At 44.6% G+C, this 24312-nt stretch overlaps 2 protein-coding genes across 3 annotated transcripts in view; one reads left to right on the top strand and one right to left on the bottom strand.

The window, feature by feature from the left end:
• PI4K2A (phosphatidylinositol 4-kinase type 2 alpha) overlaps positions 1–8603 on the bottom strand; it is a 28874-nt gene extending 20271 nt beyond the window's left edge. The window contains exon 1 of the mRNA XM_037138956.2: positions 8109–8603. Coding sequence (XP_036994851.1) covers positions 8109–8543 — 435 coding nt within the window. The 5' untranslated portion in view covers positions 8544–8603. The remainder of the gene's footprint in view (positions 1–8108) is intronic.
• A 4357-nt stretch (positions 8604–12960) lies between these two features.
• On the top strand, positions 12961–23791 carry MORN4 (MORN repeat containing 4). 2 transcript variants are annotated; one of them, XM_037138954.2, is made up of 6 exons: positions 12961–13115; positions 19570–19659; positions 19802–19894; positions 21605–21719; positions 22134–22243; positions 22502–23791. In XM_037138954.2, the coding sequence occupies exons 3-6, from the start codon at positions 19828–19830 to the stop codon at positions 22648–22650; spliced, it is 441 nt and encodes a 146-aa protein (XP_036994849.1). In that variant the 5' UTR covers positions 12961–13115; positions 19570–19659; positions 19802–19827; the 3' UTR covers positions 22651–23791. The 2 variants fall into 2 exon arrangements, with proteins under 2 accessions (XP_036994849.1, XP_036994848.1); XM_037138953.2 differs by lacking the exon at positions 19570–19659.
• Positions 23792–24312: the final 521 nt, after the last annotated feature.

Raw genomic sequence — 24312 nt, 5'->3', positions numbered from 1 at the left:
ACTGCCTAATTTTTCTCACCATGTAACATACTTTCAATTCCTTAGTTACGTTTAGAAGAAAGCTTCGCTTTGATACTAATATTTTAAAAACACCTTTCCTTAACACCCACTGACTAACCCCCTTTTAACGAAGGGGGTGAGGTGCAAATAACTTAAGCAGCAGCAATCCATAACGCTGGGGATGAAAACGGAACTGCACAGGGAAGCGAGAGGACCCTGCAATCCTGTGTCTACAGGTGCCCTACAGAGGTCCCTGTGTACCCACCAGCCACCAGGGAGAGGGTAGTAGGATGTTATGCTTTGCTAACAGACATTTTCCTCCAGGAGCCCAAAATCCAAGACACTTACAAGCACATTACTCATATTACGCAGTGAAATATGCAGAAATAACTTTTAATAAGTTTTTTTAAAGTTCAGTAAATATGAAGTAGACGGTTTTCAAACTTTTTGGTCTCAAGGTCCCTTTAAACTCTTAAAACTCATGAAGAGCCCTCAAAAGCTTTTTTTATATGGGTAAAATTTATATTTGCTGTAGTAGAAATTAAAACTGAAATGTTAAAACCCCTTATGAATTAACTTAATAAAAATAAACCCACTACATGTCAACATAAAGGTCATGTTTTCTTTAAAAAGTATTTTTCAAAAACAATTTTTATTGTTTGTGGTAAGATTGGCATTGTTTTATATTTTTGCAGATCTCTCTGATGTCTGGCTTATAAAAGACAAGTGGATTTTCACATCTTCCATAATATTAAATCTGTTTCAATATCATACATCATGTAGCCTCTAGAAATCTCCACTATATGCTCATAAGGAAACTAGAATGAAAAAGGCAAAGTCTTAAAATTATCATGAAAATAGTTTTGACCTATGGACCCCAAAAGGGACTCCTAGGGGTTCTTGGACCACACTCGGAGAATTTCTGTATTCTGTATTAGAGGTTGGAGGGAAAACAGCACCCCCTGACTCAACTATTTAGTCTTATTTACAAATTAACTCTTACAAAAGACAGGGAGGGGTTAGTCTAAATACATGAGACCCTGAAAGAAGATGGGATCCAAACAGAATATAGTGAAGAGATTTATATTTATATGTGATAATCAAAGTTGACCGCCTCTTAACATTTTAGTAAAAAAATGATTCTATTTGATCTTATTCTTTATTTGGCTATCAATGTGGTTCTCAACCAAATGTATGGACATCAGAATTTCTTGGAAGGCCGCCAAGATGGGGACGTAGGTGGAACCACCTTGCCTCTGTGCACAACCAAATCTAAGAACAACTATTTTTAACAATAAACACAACCAAGCCACACAGAAAATCGACAATACGGAGTCCAAAGACAACTAAATGCTCAGCAAAGGTAAGAGGAGCAAAGCCAGCAGCGGAGCAGGTTGGCAAGAAAAAATCCCCGAACGGGTGGTGCGCGAGCAGCCGAAGGCGCAGATCGCGGGCTGGCTACGGGAGCACACAGGTAGAGGCGCGGTGGGCTGTCTGCGGTGGTTGCGCATCTGCGTGCGGAGAAACCAGTGAGGAGGGAAGCCTGCGCGGGGCAGCAGGCTCACACAATTCCGATTGGATAAACAGGCCCAGGGCGAGTGGTATGACTGGATGGGCTGGGCTAGCAGAGAGGACCACCATTGCTCCCTCTCTGACCATGCCCCCACACACAGCGTCACAAACCAGCGACCTGGGTCGCCCCGTCCTGGTAAACAACTAAGGCTTCGCTCCACTTACTTAACGGCACGAAGTGACCAAAAATGGCTCTAGGACAACTCAGAGCCCCAGAACCGATAGATCTAAGCGATGAAGAAATAGCCAGTCTTTCAGATGCACAGTTCAAAACACTGGTTATCAAACTGCTTAATTTTAGTCACAAATTAGAGAAACATATGGAAGCTAAACTAATTGAAATGAATGGTAATACAAAGGAAACCAATAGTAATGGAAAGGAGATTGGGACTCAAATCAAGGGAGTGGACCAGAAAGAGGAAAAAATGATCAAACAGAAAAGAATGACGAAATAAGAATTCAGAAAAATGAGGAGAAGCTTAGGAACCTCCAGGACATCTTTAAACATTCCAACATTCGAATTATAGGGGTACCAGAAGGGGAAGAGTCACGAATGGAAACCTTATTTGAACAAATAATAACAGAGAACTTCCCCATTCTGGCAGAGGGAAATAGACTTCCAGGAAATCCAGGAAGCTCAGAGAGTCCCAAAGAAGTTGGACCCAAGAAGGAACACACCAAGGCACATCATCATTACATTAGCCAAGATTAAAATGAGGGAGAGAATCCTAGAAGCAGCAACAGATAAGGGGACAGTCACCTACAAAGGACTTCCCATCAGACTATCAGCTGATTTCTCAAAACAGACCTTACAGGCAAGAAGGGGCTGGAAAGAGGTATTCCAAGTCATGAAAACCAAAGACCTACAACCAAGATTGCTCTACCCAGCAAAGTTTTCATTTAGAATGGAAGGACAGATAAAGTGCTTCTCAGATAAGATCAAATTCAAGGAGTTCATCATCACCAAGCCCTTATTATATGAAATGTTAAAGGGACTTACCTAAGAAAAAGAAGATAAAAAAGATGAACAGTGAAAGGACAGCAAACTCACAGTTAGTAACAACCACACCTAAAACAAAAGCAAACTAAGAGGACAGCTAGATCAGGAGCAGAACCATAGAAATGAAGATCACATGGAGGGTTAGCAACAGGGGAGTGGGAGGAGGAGAAGGGGGGAGAAGGTACAGAAAATAAGTAGCATAGACAGTAGATAGAAAATAGATGGGGGGAGGGTAAGAATAGTAGGGGAAATACAGAATCTAAAGAATTTGAGACACGTGTTCATGAACTAAAGGGGGAAATGTTGAGGGAGGGGTATGCAGGGTGGAGGGGAATGGAGGGGGGGAATAGAACAAATGTAATGGCATAATCAATAAAAAAAGTTAAAAAAAAAGAATTTCTTGGAAGGCACAGGTAGCTAGAAGATGCACATTCAATGTTACAACATTTTTAACATTTGAAAAATGGAAAAATACACTGTGCTGTTATCATGACAAAGTCTTAGTGAATATTTTAAAAGGTTGAAAATGATCATGTAATATGTAAGTAGAATATGTAAAATTTTGAAGCAAATACCAATGAGGGTTATCTAATGAATTACTTACTATTCTCAGTAGTCATGAAAGCATCTTCTCAAAATCATGACTTCCGTCTCAATGCTAATGTAGTCAAGAAAGCCGACTCCAGAGGTCAATGGGAATATAACTTAAAAGCAAAACGCTCTGATTGACTAAGTAGGAATCTGCTTTCAGGTGTGGTATCTTATTTAATCTTCTCAACAAACTAGGGAATCACATGCTATTATATGATTCTTGGCAATATGGATATCTAATATTACTAGACTCGCAAAGCAGAAAATGCTCAAAAAATGCTTTTTGTAGGTGAGTGTGAGATGTGAAGTGCAAGGACGCAAGTGAGGAGGGTAACAGCATGACTTCTGATCTAGCATTTTCCACCTTACTGTTGTTCCAGGTCCCCACCTGCTCACCCTGAGGGAGAAACCATCCTAAAATGAGAACCAGTGTCAGGACTGTAATCATCAAAAAATTTTCAGACTCTCTCTCTCTAAATGTAACTGTCACATAAACTGCTGTTCCCCCCTGTTCCTCGGACACAGGACCCTGATTTTTAGCTGGGTAAAATGAAGACTATAGTTCCCAAACACTCCTGCAGCTGAATTCTGGACAGTGGGCTATTAAGAGATGAACCTGGGACAATGTCTAGGAAATGACCTAAAGGGACAGGGGAGATGCTCCCTGTTCTTTATGACGGCCAGAAGAGCAGGTAAGATGTCTGCAGTCTGAGTAGCCATCTTGGGTCATGAGTGGAAGCCACAGGCTAAGGATGGCTCATCAGCTGGATGGGAGGAGTTTGCATCCTGATAAAGGAAAATGCTGTGCCAGCCCTGAGTGGCCTACAGACTTCTTCTATGAGAGTTAAATGTACTTTTTTATTTGAGTCATTATTAATTTAAATTTTCTGCCACACATTCAACTTTAATTCTCACCAAAATGGTAACTGAAAAGAGAAATCAGTCAATGACTAACTCCGAGGCAGCAGATCACACTGTTCAGGAGCACGAGCTCTGGAGCCTGTTCGCCTGGACGGCCTGGACCTGCCTCCCACTTACTGGCTGTGAAACCCTGGGCCAATTACTCATACTGTGTGCCTTGGTATCATCTGTGGGGGTGATAACAGTACCTACTTCTGAGGGTATTATGAGAATTAAGTAAGTTATTACTTGTAAAGCATTTAAACCAGTGCCTAGCACATAATAAGTGCTATCTAAGTATTTGTTAAGTCCAATAAACACATTTGGAGCAGGGCCAAAGATGACAAGACCAACTGCAGTGAGTCTGTGGGCCAGTGTGACACCACAGTATTTAGAAAGTGGGCCTCTGCGCTAAACCACATTTTGCCCAGTGGGAGCAGGACTGTTACATTAATAAGTTTCGTCGGGGCATATGTGTTTCAGCATCCCCTCTAAGAAAAGACAGTAGCCAGGAAATTATAGAGACTGGGATCCTGCAAATCACCAAGAAACATCCCCATAGCGTGCCATTCTCTGTGGCCTATATTCCGAGGCAGGAGTACTTTACCTGCTAGGTAGAACTGAGAGATCATATTACTCTGATCTGTCAGAGCACCTGATCACTCCTCGGCAGATCTGACACACTTCCAACACAACTGTAACAGTGTCACAGGAGAAAAACAAAACCCTTCCTCTGGCTCCTGTACCTAGCAAAGTCAGTCAACAAGCTAAAATAAAATCCGCTTATACCTTTCATGTCATTCTGGTTCCCCAATAAAAAAAACAAAAGCATCTGATTAACATTTAGACCTTAAGACACCCAGCTTTCTTTCTTTTTTTTTTTTTTAAGATTTTATTTATTTATCTTTAGAGGGGAAGGGAAGGAGAGAGGGAGAGAAACATCGATGTATGGTTGACTTTGATGCATCCCCTGCTGGGAACCGGCCTGCAACCCTGGTATGTGCCCTGACTGGGAATTGAACCGCAATTGTCTGGTTCGCAGGCCCGCGCTCAATCCACTGAGCTACACCAGCCAGGGCTAGGACACCCAGCTTTCTTTTCTTCCAAAGTGATGGTTCCCCCTTGAGCTTTCCACTGAACTCACTGCTCCCTTACTTGAGGTATTTGTAAAGACCCCTTACTCTCAAAGCTTTCCCCAACTCAGTCCATGTTAACTGGGTTGATGGCAAAATTGTTCTCTGGTTCTTTCTTTTTTTTCTCTAAAGACTTACCATCCTTGCCACTCAGCACTCCTATCAAAATAGCACATCCCCCACTGAAAAAAATTCACACAAGAGAGATGCAGAGAAAATGTGACAGAGCTTTAACACCATCATTCTAATAAGTAAAACAACAATACGTTTTTTCACTATCAGGAAGTCCAAACTTTTGGCATCTCTTGGCCTACACTGGAAGAAGAGCCGTCTTGGGCAACATATTAAATACATGAGTATACATAATCACAAAAAAGAAAAAAATCTCATAATGTTTTAAGTAAATTCAGGATTTTATTTGGGCCTCATTCACAGCCATCCTGAGCTACATATGGCCTGTGGGCTGCAGCTTGGACACCCCAGCACTAAACCATTCTGGCCCACCTGGTGGAGGACTTGGTATTTTTTGACCCTCTGATATCCCAGTGATACCTCTGAAGTTCTCAAAACAGTAGAGGTAGGCAGGCCACTGTCCTAACCCATGCGGCTCAATTGGTAGGCATCATCCACAAAGCAAAGGGGCACAGGTTTGATTCCTGCTCAGGGTACATACCTGGGTCATGAGTTCATACAAGAGGCAGCCAATGGATTTTTCTCTCCCTTTCTCTCTCCCTTCCCCTCTCTCTAAGAATAAATAAAATCTTAAAAAAAAAAAAAAAAGGTAGGCCACTCAAATATCACCAGAAACATCTATCATGTTGCCACTGCCTGCCCTCACTCCAACTGCTTCAAATTGGACATTGAGAAATCTCAGCTGGCTGCCTTCAGAACTCAGAAACTGGAACTATAGTCTGTTCTGATCACTAACCTTTGTTTTTGTTTCCACAGAACTGCCTCTTATTCAGTAAATTACTGTGTAATAATAAGCCTAACTTTGAGAGCCCACCTTCACACTGCTTCCTGAAATGCAACAACTTTAAACTGACCTTTTTTTTTCAAGTAGTTTTCTTTTACTCCCATCCCAGCCCCCCCCCCCACCGTGCTTCCCACCTCCCTCCCATTTCCACCCACCTTAGTTGTTGTCCATGTGTCCTTTATACTAACTAGTTCCTCTAAATCCCTCCCCTTTTCCCCCTGAAATTCCCTCCACTCTCCCCTCTGGTCGCTGTCCCCCTGTTCTCTATTTCGGTGTCTTTGTTTTTATTTTGCTTGCTTGTTTGTTTTTGTCTTCCTGTTAAAGGTGAGATCATATGGTATTTGTCTTTCAACACCTGGCTCATTTCACTCAGCATAATGCTTTCCAGTTCCATCCACGCTGTTGCAAAGGGTAGGAGCTCTTTCTTTCTGCTGCATAGAATTCCATTGTGTATATGTACCATAATTTTTTGATCCATTCATTTACTGATGGGCATCTAGGTTGCTTCCACCTCTTGGCTATTGTAAATTGTGCTGCTATGAACATTGGGGTGCATAGGTTCTTTTGGATTGGTGTTTTAGGGTTCTTAGGATATAATCCCAGCAGTGGAATTGCTGGTAAACTGACCTATTCTCAAGACTAAGAGGCTAGTTCAATAAGATGGTGCAATCTACCAACTCAACTTCTTGAGCTGTACTTCTTGGGGAAGTTTCAAAGGTGAGACAAAAGGGGAGCAGGTTAGGTGAACTGTTTGGAGTTCATGGCAATCAAGACCTAGCAGGAAAACTTTCACCTCCCTTACCGCCTACAAGAACTTAAATAGGGGGCCTGGCCCAGAAAATGAGCTATTACTGGAGAGAACTTTTTTACCTGAAAGACTTACTGCAGGACAGGTGAAACATCTGATCATCAAACAGCTGCTCTTCTTAACTTCCCCATCAAATGCCCTCCTCCCCCCTTTGAAGCCCTGGACCCTTCTCCCTTAGCTGAGGATGGCATATAAACTTCAACTGCCCGACTGCCTTTGGATCTCATATGTTTATGGGGCTCCCATAACCTAGGAAATCAAGTTTGTTTTTCTGTTAAAAAAAAAACAAAACAAAAAAGGATAAAGGTCACCTCTCAGCTGTCCTGATCAATCACTCCATGCCCCATCCCATCCCATCCCCTTTTAATCAAATGCAAGGGACAAAATAAAGGTCAGCAAACACTGCCTTAGCTGAAAACCAAACCATCAATATGATGGTCTTGGGAGAGAAATGAAAGTGAAACAGCAGCTGACAGTCCCGTGATTCTAAAACTCCATTCTAAGCTTGAGGAACCATAAAAGAGGATTTAAGCAATTTCCCAAAAAGAAATCCTGGATGAAAACTGGTGATTCCAGCCACTTAATCACCATCGTCTGCCAATGAGAGACCTGGAAAGGTGGCAGGAGATATCCCCACAGCACAGAAGGCTGGAACTGAACCCTCAGGAGTCCCTGCTGTATTACCTGTCCTCCTCAATTAACAACGACAACACTGGTCTGGTTCGAAAATAGAGAAAAATGGGCCCAAAGCTCAAGTCAGTAGTTTAAAGCTACAGAACCTACTAGAAAGCAGCATCTCCCTGCGCGTCTCAGTCCAGAAGCAGATTGCCTCTCCAAACCGCTGGGCCCCTCGCCTGTATCTGGTCAATTTCCTCTTTTAATTTTTCGCTCATTCCTCCCCCACCAAACAGGTTCTGATTTATTTCTTCACTCCGCACAGCATCTCCATCTCCAGTTCTCCGTGGCACTCCAAAATCCCGGAAAGGGGGCTCCCCACCGTAAAGTTGCTCCTTTTTGCAGCTTTTCTTTCGGACCCCCTTATCCCTCTGGCTGCGCGAAGCCCCAAACTCCCTTGGACAGGCCCACCCTCACCGCAGTCGACGGCTGCGATCCCTACCCCGCTCTCACCCCCTGAGGGTCCTTGACGAAGTAGCTGCCGCTGGAGCCTTGGTAGATGCGCTCAGGGAAGATGCAGCGCTCGATGGCCACCTCGGCCTGTCGCACCACCGCCTCGAACTCCGGGTCCTCGGGAAACTCGTTTCGTTCGCGGTGGGCCTGCGCGGCGTGAGCAGCTGCCGCGGCCTGGGCGGCCAAGGCTTGGGCCTGAGCGGCCACAGTTTGGTTCTGGCCCTGGGCTGCCGCACCCCTGGCCCGATCCAGCAGTGGCTGCCGCTCCCGGTCGTGGCCTGGCGAACCAGGCGGAGAGAGGGCCGGGCCGGCGGCTGCCGCCACTCGCACGGCGCCCCCCGGTACCTGCGGAAAGTGAGCGCCTGAGCCGGATGGAAAGGTGTAGTCCGGGGGTTGGCCCCGCTCTGGGGACACTAGTGGGCTCGTCTCGTCCATTCCTTAGGCCGCCGGCTCCGGGACCCGGCGCGTTCTACACAGCTGAGCTCCGGGAGGGGACCAATCGGCAACACCCCCAACCCCCTCTTGGCCAACCAGGTAGCGGTGCCTCTTTGGCCCCGCCCCCACCTTTCCTGTTTACTTGGCGACGAGTAGGCACAACCCCTCGCGCGCTAACCTTAGCCAATCAGAATCAGCGCCTACGCAATCGCGTCCTCGGCTTTTTTTTCTCGTCACTTTTCCTGTGGATCGCGCATGCTCCAGGAGCCAAGCTCAAGTCAGACGCGCCCTCACCTCTTAGCTTTCAATTGCTAAGCAATGTCTGGGTGTTTTCAATAAAGTAAGCCTACTAATCACTAATTGAGTACCTACTGTGAACCAGCTGTAAGACTGTAGCAATCTGATCTTTGTATCTGAATTCATTCAATCTGGCACTCGGTCATTAAATATTTGTTGAGCACCTACTCTCTAGATGCTAGAGAGACGGCAGTGAAGCAAAGAAACAAAAATCCCTGCTCTACCTAAATAAAAAGTTTTTTCAAAATCCCAGCCCTCGTGCAGCTTACACAGTGCCTGCAAAAAGCTCAATGTTTATTTATTAATCGAGGAAAGATATGGTCCATTAGACTAAAAAAGTTTGAGGTAAGACTCCCTGACTCCCAAGACTCACTGTAAAATCTCATGCTCTGTACATTTTTATTAGTGGTAAAGAGAAGAATGAGTCCCTGCCCTCAAGCTGAAGACATACAAGTCTCTGAGGCAATGGGAGGAGCAGAGCCAGCAATGAGAGCTGAAAACTCCTTAACAGAAGTTCAGTGACTTAGGGATAGGCTGGAGAGTCAGTAAAGGCCTTAAGTGGGGCATGTGCTATGAGCTAAGTATTGAAGAATGTACTCAAATCACTGGTTTACAGGAGAGTGGAGAGAAGAGGGAGTCATAGACATTTGAATTTGGAGTTTGAACCCTGGTCTCTCACTTATTAGTTATTTTGTATGAGTTACATAGCTCTCTAAGCCTCAGTTTTCTCATCTATAAAATGGGAATAATCATCTCTTCCTAAACTGATTAAATAAGAATCATGATAAGTATATAAAGAATTTAGTATATTGCTTAATACATTAAAAAGCAATCAATAAATGATAGATTTTTAAAATCACTGCTGAGGTTATCATAGATGTTGGTTTTTGGTTTTGTTTTTGGTGGGTTTTTTTGTGTGCTTAAAGTAACGAGAAGAGAGAGTGTGGATTTTCACAAAAGGTGACTGGTTATGTTAAATAGTAACCAATATGTCATAATCATTCTGAAGAATAGGGTAGGGAAATAAAATGGAGTCACCATAGTCAAACTGCTAAATTACTAAAAATCAAGTCAGCTGAGGCATGAAGAAATTATTCTAGTCCTGTTTCAACTAGCCTGGAAACTTAAACTTTTGAACTTTCCAGTCCTGCCTCAATGCCTGGACATACTACAATTCATTTTGTATCAGTACCTGGACATACACCAGACCTCCTAAGAATGCCTGAAGGACTCATGTATCCAGACTATGTGGCATAGATCTGACATCTATTATCCAGACTACAGATGTAACCAGGGCTCCTAGCACCCATCTTCTAGACCAGCTAGCATCCTCATCCATATCTCCTGACAGCTGACTGAATACTAACTACCTTGAGCCGATCCTAGGGTTAAGAATGCAAAATTGATATTCTGAAGAATGCATTTTTCACTATAAGAACTCTTAATTTTTCTTAATTGTTTGGAAAATACTTATAAGTTTTTGCCTAGTTATGTTTCTGTTTTACAAACTCTAAGACCCTTGAATAAATCTTTATCATTTATTTCTAGCCACAGCCTCCAAATTTTCTTTAAGCTCTTTTGACATATCTCTATTAAACCAAATTATTGCCACAGCTAACTAGAAGTACTGAATTCTTTAATTACATTTATGTGGATGACTTAAACATTTATTTTACCAAATAAACCATTCAGCAAAGGTCCATACAGATGATTCAATTACTCTTTTCAGTTACAAGACATATGTTTCCCTTTACTACCCAAACATCAAATAATTAAGTAATACTTGCCTCTTGTGTGCTGGGGGCCATAGCCACAAAGATGATCTCCTGTATAACTCATCTTATTTAGCTCCTGAGCTTCAAGTTGTGGTCAAGGAGAGCTCCAGGATTTAGAGTTCTCCCCTGAATTCTGAGTTTTCTCTATGTGAAACCTTCAGAATTTGTTTCTGTATCCACCTCTTGGAACTTGACTTTCCTTTTATTGGAAAGAGCATAATACATTATTTTGAGTGCATTACATGAATTAAGTCATGTAACCAGCATTACAGTTCCTATGATGTCAGAAACTGAGTAAAGTAACTTGCCTTTCATCATGAAGTAGGTAAGTTGCACAGCTGAATCAAAATCCAGGCAGACTAGCCCCATGCTTGTAACACTATACTTCTTATTAAATACCTCTATGAAGTGTATTTTGTATTTACCCTCTTTCTTTCCATCTGCAGATGCCACATTGCAGGATGTCTTAGCTATGGTATTACAACGGCTCCTGAGTTTGTTTTTCTTCTTCCAATTTCTCTCTGATTATCTCTGGGTATGACTGCCATATTCACTTTATTAAAACACCAGTTTCATTGTGTCACTGTTTTGATCAAGATACTGCATTTTCATTGTTGTAAAATATATATAGTATTTATCATTGTAACCATTCATAAGTATACAATTCAGTAACGTAAATACATTCACAATGCTGTGAATGTATCACCACTATCTCTACCCAAAACTTTTTCATCATCCCAACAAAAACTCTGTACCCATTAACAAATAACTCCCTCTTCCTCTAGATCCTGCTAACCTCTATTATAATTTCTGTGACTTTGAAGTTGCCTATCCAAGAAACTACATTTTGCACAACATATCTTTCCTCTAATTCTTCAAGTCTTCCCATAATTTGATAATGTATTAACCTTATTTCTTCATATTTTCTTTTTTTAATGTATATTTAATTTTATGAGATAACTTTCTTAAAGAGAAGGTGCTGTTTAACAGGGAAGAGAAGAGGGGGAAGGGAAGAAGTGAGGGAGAGAAATATCAATGTATGGTTGCCTCTCCAGCGTCCCCTGAGCTGCTGGGAACTGGCCTGCAACCCAGGCATGTGCCCTGACTGGGAATCGAACCTCTATTCTCTGATTCGCAGGCCCGCGCTCAATCCACTGAGCTACACCAGCCAGGTTCTTCATGTTTTCTAACACGCATTCTCTAACCTAATAAAATCTATTTTCTTGGCACTATTCTCTCAACTACTGTAATTATATCTCTAGTTATTACCACACAGTTTATCATGTTTAATATTCAGCCAGACTGAACCTTGCAGATCTGCTAGTTCAATCTCATTTTACAGGCTAGAAAGCTTAATAGCTTGCTTGAAGCCACACACAGTTGGTGGCAGAGATGGGATTTTAACACAGAATCCAAGTCTTATAAAAACTATTTAAAACTGCCATTTACTGAGCACTTACAATATCTCAGACACAGTACTGAGCATTTGACACTGTATTCTCAAACAAGTCCTGGGCAACCTTTATCACCATCATCATTCTACTTTTCTGTTCTACAGATGAAGAAAAATCCCAGTTCAGAGAGGCAATATGCTTCTTCATGTGTTTGCTTTCTCTTAATAATTAAATATAGTTTTAGATTTTTCCATATGCATAATAAAATCTTTTCGTCTTCACACTTAGGCAGTAAGTCCCAAGAGGGAAGTGATCATGTTCTTTCTAGCCTGGCAGAACCCTAGCATCATGCTGCATTACCATTGTTCAGTAAATAAACGTATGGATAAACTGATGTGCGTGGTATTTGAGAGGGCTTGCTTCAGTCTTGGCACATTTTAAAATCGAAGGATCTGTGTCATGACAATGACAACACATCCCTACAGTGAATGTAAAATTGTCTCGATATCACAGTGCTAGCACAGGGTTGACACTAATTAAACTGCAAGTGCCTGCTCCAGCACCCTACAATTTACAAAGCTGTCCCTCGAGGTTCAGTCCTTAAACTCTGCAGCCGGGCAGTGTACAGCTGTGGAGAGCGGAGCAGAATCAGAGCCGCTGGAGTTGGCGGTCACTGCTTCACTGTTGCGTCTGACACAGGTTTCATTTTGTTCTGTTTGGGGTTGACGTTTTGGCTTTGCTGCCGCGGGCCGTGGGAGGCCTGAGTGCTCTATCAGGATTGCCAAAGTGGGATCTGGGGGTTCAGCCCATTTCTCTATCGAATATCCAGCCAGGAGCTCCCAAGACACTGAGCCCCGCACAAAGATGGCGCTGAGCCCGGCTTGAGCCAATGGGAAGTGGCGTTGCTCCTGGTTGCCTAGGTAACAACCAATGGGCGGCGGGAATTGTGCCCAGTGCAGCCGCCAACGATGGCGGCGTTAAGTGGGGCAGGTGCTGGTGGAGGTGGCGGAGAGGCAGGTGTCCTGGACTAGCTCGACGGATCTAAGGTCCCGGGCACTGGAACCCCTCGCCAAGGCGTGACGGTCATCCCAAAAGACGGAGCCCAGGTTGTTTGGTAGTACTCGTGGAAGGGGGACCGGAAGGGTGTGGCCAGTGAGGAAGGGGCTGAGGAGCCCAGCCCGAAATCTTGGGGTGGGGACCGTGGCTCCACGCCCGACTCGCTGATGGGAGGGTGGCTGCCTGGGGTGCCAAACTCGGGTCTCTCATCGCCGGGGGCTGAGGCCTGGGAGAGCCCGCGGCACCCGGGTTAGCGAGCAAGGTGGTTGGGGAAGGCATACCTCTGTGAGCGGAAAGTCCCGCCCGAGCAGGAGAGCAGACCTGGGGTTGAGGGCAGGAACAGTTGCAGAAGGCAAGAACGAGTGAGTGAAGGAAAGGGGAGGTCGACAAGGAATTGTTCTTTTGCCATGTAGGGCTTTGTTTGCTCCGGGCCCGCCTCTCTCTCACTACGGTAGAGAGACGTCCCACACCTCAAGGTTTGGGGAAATGAGGTGCCTCAGGTAGTTGATGGTAGTAGTATCCTTGTAGTCTAGAATGTCCAAACTGCTTTGGTATCAGCAGGAGTAATTGGGCTGTATTAGAACCCAGACCAGGCATCATCCTTAACCATGAAATAGAAGAGTATCCTGACGGTCCCCATTACCCCCAAGTCGTCTTTTTATTTTTTATTTTTTTACCTTCTTACTTGGGTCAGGATTTTCTGCCTAGGTTCTTCAATCTAACTATCCCACAGGCTTCCTAAGACTTTTTAGTAGCGATACATTTGTTTACTTTTCTAGTGGAAGGGAGACTTACTGGGGGGAAAAAAAAGACTATTTCAAGCCCATTTAAAACACTTTAAAAAGAACGTTTGAATTTTTGTTCTAGATTGCATCTTTGTTCATCAAAGCCTTCATTTTCTTTTCTTAAGGATTCTAAAAGCGTAAGAACTGCTTTTTTTCCAAAATATTTTATTATTTATTTTTAGAGACAGGGAAAGGGAGGGAAAAAGAGAGGAGGAGAAATGTCAATGTGTGGTTGACTCTCAGGTCAACCACGTGCCCTCACTGGGGGACCTGGCCCCCCAACCCTGGCATGTGCCCTGACTGGGCATCAAACCTGCCACTCTGGTTTGCAGCCTGTGCTCAATCCACTGTGCTACACCAGCCAGGGAAGAACTGCTTTCTTTATAACTGAAGAAATTTTTACAAGACTGTCGTACTTAGGGGAGGGTAGCTTAGGAGAGGGGCAGTATTGAAGGTATATGTGGGTAATCGAGGTTGCTGAAAATTTATTCCTCTTCATGTTAGATTTTTGTTTCTAATTCTCTGCCTTTGGACACAGGTTACTATGAATGCATAAATATTTTTTAACAAGTCTGAGTTCTAACGTTTAAAAAGACAAACAGGCCCTGGCTGGTATAGCTCAATGGATTGAGTACGGGCCTGTGAACCAGAGTATCACGGTTCAATTCCCAGTCAGGGCACATGCCTGGGTTGCAGGCTGGTTCCCTGCAGGCCAGTTCCCAGTAGGGGATACATGAAAGGCAACCATACATTGATATTTCTCTCCCTCTCTCCTTCCCTTCCCCTCTAAAGATAAATAAATAAAATATTTTTAAAAAAAGACAAACAGAATGGAAACAAAAATTATCCCTGTCTCTGACTTCTATTTGGAAATGTCTGGATCAGATTAAAAGGAACATAGCAAGAATACAGCCTGCTGTGCAGACCAGTGGCATATTAGTTTACAGGGACAAAATAGTTATTTCCCTTTAGGTGAAAGTTTGGATTGATTCTTTACAACCCATCCAACAAGAGAATGGAAAGTGAAGGTATCTGTTTAGAAGAAACATGAATTATCTTGACTTTGTGACTAGATTTCATATGTACAGCTGAAATCTACACTGGTAGACCATCTATTCTCTTTAAAAAGATTTTTTGAGTAACTGATAAAAATACTGATTTGCATTCTTTAAGTACTGGGTGTTCAGTCTTCATTAGCACTGACTATGTAAAACTAGACTTGTCGCAGTGACCATGGTAACTGGCAAAATTTTTTCTGGGTCATTGGCTCTGCAGCTGAGTATTACTTGGCATAGCTATTTACAGAGGTCATAAATGAAAATCCTGATACTGTTCCAAGCAGTGACAATATCCATTATCTGAATATAAGTAAAGTTTCTGGTCAAATGTGTTTAACCATGGCCTTAGCCCCACAGAGTTAACGTGTATTGCCTTTCATAAGCACTTCTATGTTCTTACGAATGGACTTTATTTTGACAAGCAACTATTGAACAGGGTTTGCTATATCTCCTAGGATGAAAAAAAGGAATAGAAATTTGTAGTACAGTATGTACTTTTGAAAACAAATGGCAGAGGGTGGTGGCAGGGTTAGGTCGAGAGTTGTTCTCTTTGAGGGACCTTCTCCCTCTGAAACAAGGTGGGATGCCACTATTTGGGAGTTTCATCTGGCCTTCAGAAAAGGTAAACGAGATGCTGCTCCCCCTGCGCCCCCCTGTAGTCAGTCTGGCTCTTCAAGTTGCACTGCAATGACTCCTTCCAAAGTTCTGAGTGAGGACAAGTAAACTGCTGTCTGGCACCGAAAGGAAACGCCCTTCTGTATAAATAAGGATTTTGTGTGTATGTTTTGGAATGGTTGTTTAGTCATAAGATTTAGTAGAAGATACAGCCTTTCAGGTCCTTTCTTGTTTTGAACGAAGGAGATAGTTCAGATTTGTACCATAAGTTGACTTTCAGTACCTTGACTTAATTTGTTCTGGGGGGAGCTGAAGATGACCTCTCGTTCTCACGATGCCTCTCCAGACTGGAGAGTTTCCCCTCCGGCGGTTTTGATGGAAAATGGTTTCTCCTCCTCTCATTAATGTTGTATTTGCACAGTCTGATGCCTGGCTGACGATAAGAGGATTGCACCTGAAATTGGATGCAGACCTTGTGGAGCATGGATGGAGTAGAGGTGGTGTCACCTCTCTGAGGAAACAGCCTCAGGGTTTTTTGAGGGGCTTTAAGACAAAAGATGATGATCCTTTCCCCAGGCTGCCTTCTGTTATGTAAGAGACCCTGGATGTGAACGAAGTTTCTGAGTAACTAGACAAGTGGGAAAGTCCCTGATGATCTGTGGGGTGGACTCCCAGACATCTCTAGAAGCCCCTCCACAGAGCTGGCCTTCATTACGGGGGTGGGGGGGGTAGGAATGAATGTTCCTCCGTGCTTGGGTGAAACCGCAGGGGTCTCAGAACTTGTACATCCTCGTGGCTGCAGAACTCATCCGTCCTCATAGCTGGGATGAAACTAGAGCTCTGAGACACAGCCAGGGCCTAGAAGACTCGACTGGGCCCTGCTCCACTCAGGCCAGGCTGGTTTCACCTCAGACCATGTCTGGGCGTGCAGCATCTGTACCAAAAATTATGGTGACATAGGCCAAAATTAAAATACCGCATAGGGTATTGATAAAGAACAGATGGGTGGCGCTGTAGTTTGTATTTCCTCTGCTTAGTATGGACCTCATGAGTCCATATTTTTTTTAAAGTGCTATTCAAATTATGGGGGTAACATTTTTATATTGAGACTTTAGAGAAATGTCCGTTATAATAAGGGTGTGAGTTGATGTGTCTCTTTGAAGAGGAAAAGAACAACATTTAAAGGCAGGGCTAGACGGTGTCCTAGGTATTTTCATGTATGTTACTTCATTTAATCCACATGCCAACTCTGTGTAGTAGGTATATCGTCTCCACTTAATAGAGGAGGTTTATATAGACTGAAGTTTAGAGACACTTAAATAAGTTGCCTGAGGTTACACAGTGAGCCAGGTTCTGAACCCAGGTCTCGGTGCTACCAAGGTCCACAGCAGCACCGTATTACGGTAGGGGCAGCACAGGATAGGATAGTGTTGAAGAATGTGGACCTGAGAGCCAGCTGCCAGTACTCTGATTCTTACAGGTGTTAGCTGGATGACCTTACCCTTTCTGCAGCTCAGTTTCCTCATCTGTAAAGTGGAAGTAATAATAATGCCCACATCGTCAAGTTGTGAGATAAAATTAGATAATGTATTTTTAAAAACAGCTGTGGTACTCTCTAAGTAGTCAATAAACACTAGTTGCTGTTATGAAGATATTTCGAATAGCTTCTCTGGGTCCAGCTCAGTTGATCGTAGAGGGTTGGGTTGGGTTGGCTGACCGGGAGTGTAAATAACTCAGCACTGTCCACCGCCACCATGTAGAGAAAACAATGTATATCTTGTTTTAATTGAATGTTTAAGGCATCATTTTTTAAAAGATTTTATTTATTTTTAGGGAAAAGGGAAGAGAGGGAGAGAAACTTCAATGTGTGCTTGCCTCTTGTACATCCCCAACTGTAGGCCTGGCTGGCAACCCAGGCATGTGCCCTGTCTGGGAATTGAACCAGCGACCCTTTGGCTTGCAAGCTGGCACTCAATCCACTGACCCATTCCAGCTGGGGCTAAAGCATCATTTTTGTATAAAATATGCCAGATCCCTCTTGTACTGTCTAACGTACTTTTTCTAAGCTCATCTTGATTTTCATAATGGACACATCAATACATGACTCAACATTGTATGTGGTTTGGGCTTCTCTGGGACATGAAGGAAAAGGAAGTAGCTGATGGGACCAGGCCCACAGGGATTTTTTTAAAATTGCCCTCCAGGTTTAGCCTTGAGTTCTGAATAAGAGGTGCCCTTGTCCTGCTGGAACTCAGGTGCCTGAAGGTCAGACTCTGGGTTAATTATTAATGACGGGACCTTTCAGTGGGGATTTCTAGGTCAGAGGGCTCTTCACACACAGCATTTCCATTCGTTGGGGTGGTAGCCCACAAGCTTTCAGGTGTACAAGAACCTAATGATGTGCTTGTTAATACTGCAGAATCCCAGGCTCTGACTGTACAGAATCTGATTCCAGTAGGTCTCAGTGTGGGCCTAGGACTATGCATTGTCACAATCACTTGAGAAAACATTGTATTATTTTGATCTAGAAAAGCAGCAAGGGGGTGTAAAAAAGACCTAGGGGATTTAAAAAAGGAAATAGGGATTACATTTTTTAAATATATCAAATGATTCTGTTCATTTCTATTTATAGTTAATGATATTTTGGATGTCTTAAATCCTTTTTGATAGTATATCCTTGAATACAGACATTTTTTTTTACCACTCATCTGAAGCCATACCTCGTCAGTCTTCAAATACTACTGAGTGAGTGGTGATTGTTTCCTCCTGTGATGTACCTGTCATCATCATCCCTTCTGTGTCCTTTACCCTGCTACCCCTCTAGCTCAGGTCTTAGGATCCCATATCTGGGAGTATCAGTTAGCTTTTAATGGGTAATACATCACCCCAAAACACAGTGGCTTAAAACAGCCACCATTTCTTTAGTCTGTGAGTCTGTGGGCTGGTGATTTGGGGCTGGGCCCAGAAGGGCAGCTCCTCTGGTCTTGCCTGAGATCACCAGGGCATCTGCAGTGAGTGGGGCAGCTGCTGAGCTGGGGCAGCTGTGCCATGTGGCACAGCTCTCATCCTCCAGCAGACTGGCCTGGGTGCGTGCACACGGGCACAGCACGGCTCCACGTGCAGCAGGAGGGCAGCCCAATGTACGAGTGCTATTCTAACCTCTGCTACATCACCTTTGCTGATGCTCCATTAGTTATATATTATATAACCCAGCCAGATACAGTGGGTGGAGGAGTTAATAAACTGCCTCCTAAAGGGAGGATCTGCCACGACACAGTGCAAAGGCATGAATGGGAGGAGAACAGTTTATGCTCATCTTCACAACCGGCTGAATTATCACATCTCCTGCCTTGCAAGCTTCTCTGGCTGTAGGTTTTTGTTGCTCCAACCCGTTCTGCTTCCTGCTGCCAATTTCATTTTCCTTAAACTTTGCTGTCATCATATTATATCCCTGTTCAACCTCCTTCACCCCCTGAAGCTTTCTCTTTACTCACCTCATCAGCTATAAACTCTTCCGCTTAGCTGTCAAAGATCTCTTATGCTTGCCTGACCTAAAGTAGAGGGCATAGTACCTGGGAAAAAGACCTAGCGGGGCCAGGTGAGGCTGGGGCACCAGGTCCAGCTTGGCCACTGACTAGCTTTTCACTTTCCAGGCTCTTCTTTGTCTATAATAAGAGGGAGTTTGGATTGAATCTGAGAGGTTCTTTTCAAGTTTAATATTTAGGCTGAGTGTACCTAGACAAATTTATTTCCTAGTACTCCGTAAATATACCTTCCTCTCCAGGAAGACCCGGCTTCTTATTTTCCTGCTGCACATCTTGTATTTACGCTGCTTTGTGCCTTCGTCCCCATGTCTTCTCAGTCTGGGATTGCCTCGCTTCTGCACAGCTGGTTCTAAGCCCATCCAGCTTGGCACTTGACTGTTAGTCGTGCCAACTAGATTATAAACTACTCACTGAGGAAAGAGACCACATTTTACACTTTGACTAAGTATATAGTAAGTGTCAAGCAAATGTTTGTAGGTTAATCCTAAATTTCCATCTCAGGTCATAGAAAACTGGAACTGGCTGGAATGTTAAAGACAGTAGGAGGATAAGACTGCTTGGGCAGAGGTGGTGGTGGTGATGGTTGGAGAGGTGGGTACTTTTGTTAAATGCACTCAAGGTAGCATGCACTTAATTGAGCTGGGCGCCTTTAGAACGTATCTACAGAGCTGCTGTGCAGGCCTTTCCTCCAGCCATCCCGTGACACTGGTTCTCCTCTGCTTGTGTCCTGCAGTTTTCATCCTTCTGTAAGCTGTCACCATGACCCTGACAAAAGGTTCCTTCACCTACTCCAGTGGGGAGGAATATCGTGGCGAGTGGAAGGAGGGTGAGAGGACCCCGGGGGTGTCCAGTGATGAACACTTCATTTGGCTGAAGGACAAATACCTCAGGACAGATAAACCGACTTGATTCATCTTCAGGTCTAACTCCAAGATTTAATCTGATAGTGCCTTTCCTTTATTTAAATATAGGATTATAAGTAAAGGAATTAAAAAATACTATTGTTAATCCAACCTCCAGAAGTAAGTTAAATCTTTCTACTTTTTTAAAAGATTTATTTATTTATTTTTTGAGAGGGGAAGGGAGGGCAAAAGAGAGAAAGAGAAACATCAATGTGTGGTTGCCTCTCATGTGCCCTTTATTGGGAACTTGACTTGGCCCACAACCCAGGCATGTGCCCTGACGGGGAATCAAACCAGTGACCCTTTGGTTCACAGGCCGTCACTCAATCCACTGAGCCACACCAGCCAGGGCAAATCTTTCTGCTTCTGAAATGTGTTTTAACCCTTTTATCCTTGAATTGATAGTATTTGGGAATTGTTTTTCTAAATGTTAATGTATCCTCAGAGTAAAATGAGTTTAGTGTTCACAAATCAGGAAATACAGAATTTATTGCAATGACTTGATTCCAATGAGCCTTAAGAACTTAAGGAAATTAGGCCAGACACTCAAAAAAGCAAGTGACACCCATTGCCTTGAATTTCCTGTGGCAGTTCATTACATTAAGAAGTATCTGTTCTTCGGAACAGTAACATGTTTTCAGAGCCTGAGACTGTACAGGAATTAGCTTAATGATGTTCAATTTGGAAACAGTCCCGTGGGTCCAGTCCTAGTGAGCCAGGAACTGCCCCAAAGAGACTCGACTCTACAGTTGTGCCAGCCAACACCCTCACACTGTTTCCAGGCATGTGCTGCTGAAGAATTCCCGAGCCTTGAGAGGAGAAACTGCAGGTGGGAGGGGACCTTGCCTCTCTACATCTCCAGGCTTTTCTTCTGCCTCCCAAACCCCTGCTGTCCCCTTTGATATGACCTTTAGAGGTCCCCTGAGGCTCTGCTGGGGAAGCTCTGTCCACCAAAGAACGGCCTCTGCTCTGTTGGAAGAGTATTACTGCCCCTCCCGCATCTCGCTCTGTTTTCTGGTCAGTTCACTGGGTTAGCTTAGCTCTACTCATGTAAAGGAGCTCAAGCCGGTGTCCCAGTGAGGCTGGTAGGTTTGCACAGGAGCTCCATGGTGCTAAGACATGTGCTTTTATTCTTCTCAGAGTGTCAGTGTATTTAAGTGCGGAGGGCTGTAAGGTAAGGCTGCCTGCTGCGTTTGCCTTCCTGCTCTACCACTTAATTGCTCTGAGATCTTGAGTAGGTTATTTAGCTTCATTTTGCCTTCGTTTCCACATCTATTAAATGGGAATAATAGTAGTACTGTGCCTTCCTCATAAGGCTGCTGTGAGGATTAAATACGATAAATATAAAGTGCTTACAAGAGTGCCTGGCATATAATAAAAGCACTTCGTGCTATTTTAAAGTACTGTCTTACCCTTCATACTTGAGACCTGCTCCAAATCTGACTGTTGTGCCTTAAGGTGGGAAGGTCGCAGGAGCCAGGCTGTTACTCTGGGTATTAGTTCTCCACCCTGACAATGTCACTACCCTCTTCTTTCTCTTGTGGGGGGTAATGGAAGGCAAGGGATGTCAGACAGTGATCAAGAACCCTGAAGCTGCCCCATTCCAATTGAAACCTGTCCTTCTCTTTGCTCAGGCCGCAGACATGGTTTTGGTCAACTGATATTTGCAGATGGCGGCACCTACCTGGGTCATTTTGAGAATGGGCTCTTCAATGGCTTTGGGGTACTGACCTTCTCAGATGGCTCAAGGTGGGTACTGGAGCATTCTTTTCTCAGCCTTAACCCAGGGAGATTCTGATTTAAAAATGATCATGATAAATATCTGCCCAAACCAGAGCTTGTCCCATGCCCTCTGAAAATAGGCAAGGGTTAAGCATTAGTTTTTTATTGGTTATTTTATAAACAGATCTAAAATTTGAAGTGGCAAGAGATGAGTGACCTTCTGCTCCACCGCTGCTCTGTTATCTCCTTAAGGTTAGGGCCTCACAACATACACGCTGTCTGACCTCTGCTAGTCAGAGTGGGGTGGGTGGGGCTCTGAGATACGGTAAGTGACATCAGCTTTGCTCCTTGGCATTAGAAAATAACACGAATTGGTAGCTGCTGGACTCAGTTCCAGCAGCTCACTACCCCCCTAAGGGCTAACGTCTTATGTTTCTGCAGGTATGAGGGGGAGTTTGCCCAGGGCAAGTTCAATGGCGTTGGAGTGTTCGTTCGACATGACAACATGACCTTTGAGGGCGAATTTAAAAATGGCAGAGTAGATGGTTTTGGTAAGTTGCAGCCCAGCAGGACGGGAGACTTAGGCGAGCGTAGTGTGGGTAGAAGTATACCTTGTTGGCTTTAATCCTTCTGTGGATGTCCGGCTATCCAGAGTGACGGTGCCCTGTGCCTGCCTTGGCCCTGAACTTACAGAGTACTCCTGACAAGGGCTGCGAGGTTTTCTCTTCCTCAGCCTCTAACTGTCAACCTGATCTTTCTGAGTCACTAATGCCACCGTCACTCCCATATTTCCTCTCTACCCCTCAAAGGCCTGCTGACTTTCCCCGATGGGTCCCATGGAATACCCCGAAATGAAGGTCTGTTTGAGAACAACAAGCTGCTGCGGCGTGAGAAGTGCTCTGGGGTCGTTCAGCGGGCCCAGACCGCCTCCAAGTCAGCCAGGAATCTCACCGCCTGACAAGGGTTGGGTAAAGCAGTGCCGTTATTCACTCGAGGTGAACAATGAACCGGATGTGAGAGGAGATGGGATGATCTTGGAGCAGAAGCCTCGTGCTGTGCCCCCTCACCCGCCAGTCAGGGAGGGATGCGACCACAGAGAAGTTCTGAGGACTCAGGCCCAGGCCCTGCGGTGGTGGTGCCAGGTCTGTCTCTCCTTTGTCTCACTTGTTGGCATTCTGTGTCCCGTGATAACATCCTGGGTCACCCAGTGCAGACCTGCCGCTGCCTTCGACTTCCTTCTCTGCCAAGTGATACAGGATCTCTCCACCCTGCTGATGTTCGGGGCAGATGATCCTAGCCCCAAACCAGGGCCAGGGCTTTGGGCTACCCTGGAGAAATAAACAGACAGAGACTGCCTAGATAGTGCAGCCATCCTGTGGAAGTCCAGACCGGGGCTTTTCTGTGTGGGACTCCCTCGCTTGCTGCTGAAGGGCGGCATGGCTCCAGGCTGCACTTTGACCAGATGGGTGTTCGTGTCTGCCTGTTCCTGCTGTGAAAGATTAGGTGCAAGTGCCATTTCCCTTCCCCGACTTTCCAGGCTGTCTTCCTTACCTGATTTTAGCAGATGCTCCCCACTGTGCCTCTCATTACTTGTGGGACAGGATCTCTTTATGGGATAGTCAAGGAAGAAACCGATGCAAACAGTTATCTTTAAAATTGTATTTATTACTTATTCCAAGGCAAAAGGCAGGCCTCTCAGGGCCACTTCAGGCCCCATCGTGGGGTGAACTGAATCCTTAGGGCTGACTCAGCTTTGTCCCAGTGGACTGGTAGTGTAGGTAGATCTGGACCTGCCCTAAAAGTGTGTGAACTGAACAGGTCTGGCTCCTTGCGTTTGGGTCACTGTAACTCTTCCACCGTGAGCCTTGGCCATCGGACCTGGGGGCAGATCTTGATGGATAGGATCCTGCACAGGTCATCACAGAGGCCACCAGTTACCCTGTGATCCAGTCCCGCCCCCAACCGCTTACCCTCACACTGAATGTCTCCTCAACAGCAGATTGTGGTGGAAATTATAGCCGTGTGCCTCTGTTTATTCTCTGAATTGTACTGTAGAAACAAGTGTTTATGAGGAATAAACAAATCACCAGAACTGCCCACACTTAGTTTTCCTTACTTTCTTGCTCTGGGTCTTTGTGGTTGTGAACCCATTTGCTGTTTCAAAAAATTAATAATAGAGGGGGCTTGGAGCTGACACTGTGTGTTTTACTACATTATATCACCTGAGTCTCAGACCTCTGCACGGTAGGAAGCATTTTAAAAAATCAAGTTTAACCAATCAATGTCACCCCAGTATATTCAATTAAAAAAGAATCAGGCTCAGGCCACCCAGCCTGGTGGCAGAGCCGGGCGGGATTTGTTTCTGGATCTTCCTGATTCCGAAGCACTTTCCCCTCTACCCCCCTGACCCTGTGCACGAGAGCACCCATGTCCCCGTCACACCTGCCAAGTCACCTTAGCAAGTCACTCCCACCTGGGTTTCCCTTTCTCTGCACGCTCCCTGGGCCACACTAACCCTGTCACATGCCTGGTCTTCTGTAGTCCTGGGAGGATGGTGCTGTCACTGTCCCTGTGCACAGACGAGGCTCATGGCCGTTAAGGAGTTTCCCCAGTAGCGTCC

The sequence above is a fragment of the Artibeus jamaicensis genome, unplaced genomic scaffold, assembly GCF_021234435.1.
Source record: "Artibeus jamaicensis isolate MK-2021 breed Jamaican fruit bat unplaced genomic scaffold, CSHL_Jam_final contig_252, whole genome shotgun sequence".
Classification (NCBI taxonomy): Eukaryota; Metazoa; Chordata; class Mammalia; order Chiroptera; family Phyllostomidae; genus Artibeus; species Artibeus jamaicensis.
Note: the sequence above shows the minus strand (reverse complement) of the source record. Positions and strands in the feature narration are given on the sequence as shown.